At 37.0% G+C, this 4,290-nt stretch overlaps 1 protein-coding gene across 4 annotated transcripts; it reads right to left on the reverse strand.

The window, feature by feature from the left end:
- Positions 1-1,283: 1,283 nt before the first annotated feature.
- LOC131175936 (uncharacterized) lies at positions 1,284-4,008 on the reverse strand. 4 transcript variants are annotated; one of them, XM_058140657.1, is made up of 3 exons: positions 3,543-3,826; positions 2,178-3,339; positions 1,331-1,618 (listed from the first exon to the last, which is right to left on the reverse strand). In XM_058140657.1, the coding sequence occupies exon 2, from the start codon at positions 3,335-3,337 to the stop codon at positions 2,429-2,431; it is 909 nt and encodes a 302-aa protein (XP_057996640.1). In that variant the 5' UTR covers positions 3,338-3,339; positions 3,543-3,826; the 3' UTR covers positions 1,331-1,618; positions 2,178-2,428. The 4 variants fall into 4 exon arrangements, 3 of the variants coding, with proteins under 3 accessions (XP_057996640.1, XP_057996639.1, XP_057996638.1); XM_058140656.1 differs by having other exon boundaries at positions 2,178-3,385; positions 3,543-3,823; XR_009146017.1 differs by having other exon boundaries at positions 1,284-1,618; positions 3,256-4,008.
- Between the last annotated feature and the right edge of the window lie 282 nt (positions 4,009-4,290).

The following is a 4,290-nucleotide window of genomic DNA, read 5'->3' on the forward strand; positions in this document are numbered from 1 at the left end:
ACAGAGGAATAGCTAGGATATTTTGCACTTCCTCCTTCTAAAAATTAGCCCTAAGTTTATGGATGTTCTAAGAGGCACAGTTGGCATCAAGGAGTTGAGTGACCCATGTTACCTCTTCCTCAAGATCAATTTTCACTCTTAGCATGTTTAGAAAAGATTTGGGTACCCAAACCTCATATTTGCAAAGGATAAACTTACCATCACCAACATGCCATCTTATTCATTTTTTAAGAACTTGTCTGCCCCACAAAATATTGCGCCATCCCCAAGATGGATTGCGACCCAATTTGCCTCCATAAAGGAATTATAAGGGAAATACTTGCCTTTGAGAATGTAAGATAAGAAGGAACTAGAATTGGAAAGAATCGTACATTCTTATTTCGCTTGGAGGGCAATGTTGAAAGCTTCTGAAGTCTCTAAATCCCAACTACCCTTGCATTTTTTCTTCACACATATGTTTCCAAGCAACCAATCTAATTTTCATTCCATCTATTGCTAGCCCCACCAGAAATTAGACATGATAATATTGATCGTCTGGCACACTGAATGGGGAAGAGGGAAACATGCCATGGCGTGGTTTGGGATAGCTGTGCCATTGCTTTTTAAGAGAACCTCCTTGCCACCTGTTGATAAGAACAGCTCCTTCCACCCCACAATTCAAGTTTTTCGAATAGATTATTTAATCAACTCAATTTGATTTCCGTTTAACTTTTTAAAATTTTTTACTATTCTATTTTATTCAATCAATTTTTCTAATGAAAAATTAAATTAATCAAATCAATAGAAATTACATATATTTTTAAGATAAATATTACACGTGAAAATTATATATATTACTTTTTATTTAATTTGGTTGAACCACTCCTTCAGCTCAATTTCTTTTTCTCCAAAAAATATTGATTTATGCGACTGAATGCCCATTCCTATCATGATATTGCAGTCCATTTTCCTCAGCTTTAGCTTTGTGGAACTTCTTAAAAGTAGCCTATACTATCAAAGTTTCAAATACAACCCTCCAAAAGGCAAAGAACTATCAGCTATATGAAAGAGGGATAGAGACTGCAAAACACACTATTAAAATTTCCAAGCAGCAGGTCCTATAAAATGAAAAATGACCCATTACTACACCGAAGATTATTATCCCCTGTCGGGTCATCTATGAATTCAAACTTCTAATTATTTATATTTGTATTTTTTTCTCTCTCATGAGAAGGTTATGCTATTGTTATATTATAATGCTTATTAATGAAATACCAAAATTTTTTTTTCTCCCAAAAAAGAAATTTCCAAGCAGCAAACCAGTATTGTTAGCAAGGCTGCAAATGCATAGTTCTCCGCAACTAAGCTTCTTATTCCCTGTTCACAGAAAATCCAGCATCATATTGTACAATAGCAACTCATTTCCTGTTTCCCACACCCAAAAAATGACCATATCAGTTCACAGAGACATGTCAAAGGAAAGAGAGAGGAGATTTCTGTAAACAACATCATTGGCTCAATGACAAAAATAAGGCGTCTAATATTTGCAGAATTACAAAACTCAAATTATGTAGTCGTATCTCTGATCCACGGATCAGCAATTAATGTGCTCCAAAATTTTTCTCCCATGATATGAAACCTGCATTTAAATGAACATCTTAAACTTTAAATATTGCGGTTCATTTCTTAGACGAAACAGCTGAAAGATCAGCCATGGTATGAAATTAATGACATTAGGAGCCATATCATAGGTACCCTGGCAAGCTTTCATAAAATAGGAAGTCAAAGCTACTCTTGTTTCCTTTGTTCAAGTATATCTTTTGTGCACCAACTTATTTGAGGAGAAAGTTTACATCATAAAGAAAGGCAAAGGCAACACAAGCATATTAAACATAAATGCCTAGAAACCACATTCTCCCAAATTAATATGAACAACAAAGGACAAACAACTTGTAAAGCCTAGTTCAGCCAAAATCTTCTGCGGTGGATTACAGATTCTAAATGTGCCCAAGAAGGTGAGATGAGATAACTGGTTCACAAAAAAAAGGCATAAAATGAACATGATGCTCTCTAAATTCAATTTATAATGAATCAAAAGTTTGTTCAGATTCACACATATAAAATTACCCTGAATCAACCATCAGAAAATACAGGCCAGCATAAGTTTTGCCTAAATTTTGTCAGCTGTAAACACTTACTTTGCTAGGGGTTAGAACAAGCTTAAGAAGTTAACATGGTGAATCAATTTGATCTCAGAAAGTAGTCGACGTAGTAACTGACGTTACGGTTCTAACCACTGCCTAACTGCTATATTGCTAACCTACAGTAGCAGTTGCTTCTGCATTTCTTGTGTGCAAAGCTTCCTTCGCCAAATCCCCTATCACATTTTGTTACCAAATCCTCGAAATATCTTAGCCTGGTACGCCTGGATCAACTCAGGGTAATCCTCCTAGAAATAAGCAAAAAACTTTTTTTCGAACCGTTTTTTAGACACCGTTAATGCCGAAACGACATTTACATCCTTTTTAATCAAGCCCTTTAACAATAGCACTTCCAAAACAGTGCATCTTGGTATGACAATTCTCTCCAAACTGATCATAAATAGAAATGGGGATCTAACAAGATCTGAAAGCTGCAAACAAGCTTTTGTCAGATAGAACTCCATTAGTTGCTTCATCTTCTTCTCAGAGGCAGTCATGAATAATGGTTGTGCTCTGAATGCCCTAAGAATATCTCTTTCTGACCAGCCAAAGCTCATCAACACCTTCTTTTTCCTTTCCCATTTTGAGTGGCCCATAGAGGACATTGAACTGAAAGCATATATAAAGGTCTTGCTCATTGGTTCAATCCCTATTTCCTTGAGTTCTCCAACCTTTTCTTCATAAGAATCAAATCCAAGAAATAGAAATTTAGGATGCAATACTACTAGCCTCCTAATACTGGGTACTGGCACACCAAAAGCACACAAGGTGCATATCTTAGACATCATCAATTCAGTATCCAACCAAAGTACACTAAAGCATCGCTTCAAGGACAATAAAAAATTCTCCTCGGTCTCAAGAAACCCTCTAAGGAAATAAGCATTTGGCAAAATTCGATTCTTTAAACTAGCTGCTAGAATCCTTGGGTCTGCACATAGCGCCCTGGGCAGCCAGGGAGCTAAAAAACCGAGTGACTCAAAGTATTCAATCTTGGGTCTAAGGATTTTATCGGGATCTAATAGAATAAGTTGCGGTCGCCTTGAAATTAAGCAAGCAATTTGAGATTGAGTAAAACCTTTAGCTCTTAACAGTTGAAGAACCAAATCCGCTTTATCTGTGCTCTTAATACGAACAAACTTGCAGGCTGAAGTGGCCATTCCTAGAGACATCCCACATGAGTTGGTGAGGTAATTGAGTGTTAAATGCTGTTGGTCATTTGAGCGTGAGACTGAATTTAGAGATGAAATATAACGATGATAACACGCTTTGGAGCGTATGATGGTATGATTTAAGAGTAATTTGGAAAAGAAACGAAACATTGATTGGAAATAGAAAGAAGGGGTTTGAACAATGTAAACTTACAGGATATCAGAAGCCAAAAATGGCGAGCTTTGCCATTAGAAACGTAAACCCTATTGGAAAAGTGGCACATAAGAGCCCCTCGCAGTTCATTCACAGAGGCAGAGTGGGTTCAAAGCGTAACGAGGAGATGCTCGGCGAGGACTGAGTTATGGCTTGGAGGTCAAGTCTGAACCTAAATTTTTGGTTAAATTACTTTTCTGTCTCTAAGTTATCTCAAAACTAATACATGTTATCTATCACTGAATTTTAATTCCAACAAAATAAAAATCCCTTCGTTAAAGGGGGTTAATAGAGCAAAAATGTCTAATTAAATTAACGGTCCTCTAATTAAAGTTAAATCCTTAATAACCTGTCCCCTCTCTCTATCTGCCTGCAATTGAGGTTGGAACCGTGAGACTGTTGGGTTTAGGGGCATCAATAGATTGAAAGTCCCAAGCATCCCTGTATTGCCAAAAGGATATTAACTGGAAAATGAAAAGTTAACCACGATACCAGCATCCCCATATTCACCATCTCCACCATCATCAAAACCACCCGCAAATTCAATGTCACCATCAATTCACTCCACCAACAGTATCACCCTACGTAAGCTTATTCAGCTGGGAATCCACACACACACACACACATATATTTGCTCGAACGGGTTACTTCCATGCAGAAGCAAAGCCTATCATGTCTGTTGATGGGTCGGGCATTGAAGTTGTAATTAATTTTTGCAATTTCTTATTGACAAACTTGTGCATTCTAG

The sequence above is a fragment of the Hevea brasiliensis genome, chromosome 18 (assembly GCF_030052815.1).
Source record: "Hevea brasiliensis isolate MT/VB/25A 57/8 chromosome 18, ASM3005281v1, whole genome shotgun sequence".
Lineage (NCBI taxonomy): Eukaryota > Viridiplantae > Streptophyta > Magnoliopsida > Malpighiales > Euphorbiaceae > Hevea > Hevea brasiliensis.

Excerpts from the sequence above, each read along its gene's own strand:
- LOC131175936 (XM_058140655.1), bottom strand. The coding sequence starts at position 3,499 with ATGTTTCGTTTCTTTTCCAAATTACTCTTAAATCATACCATCATACGC.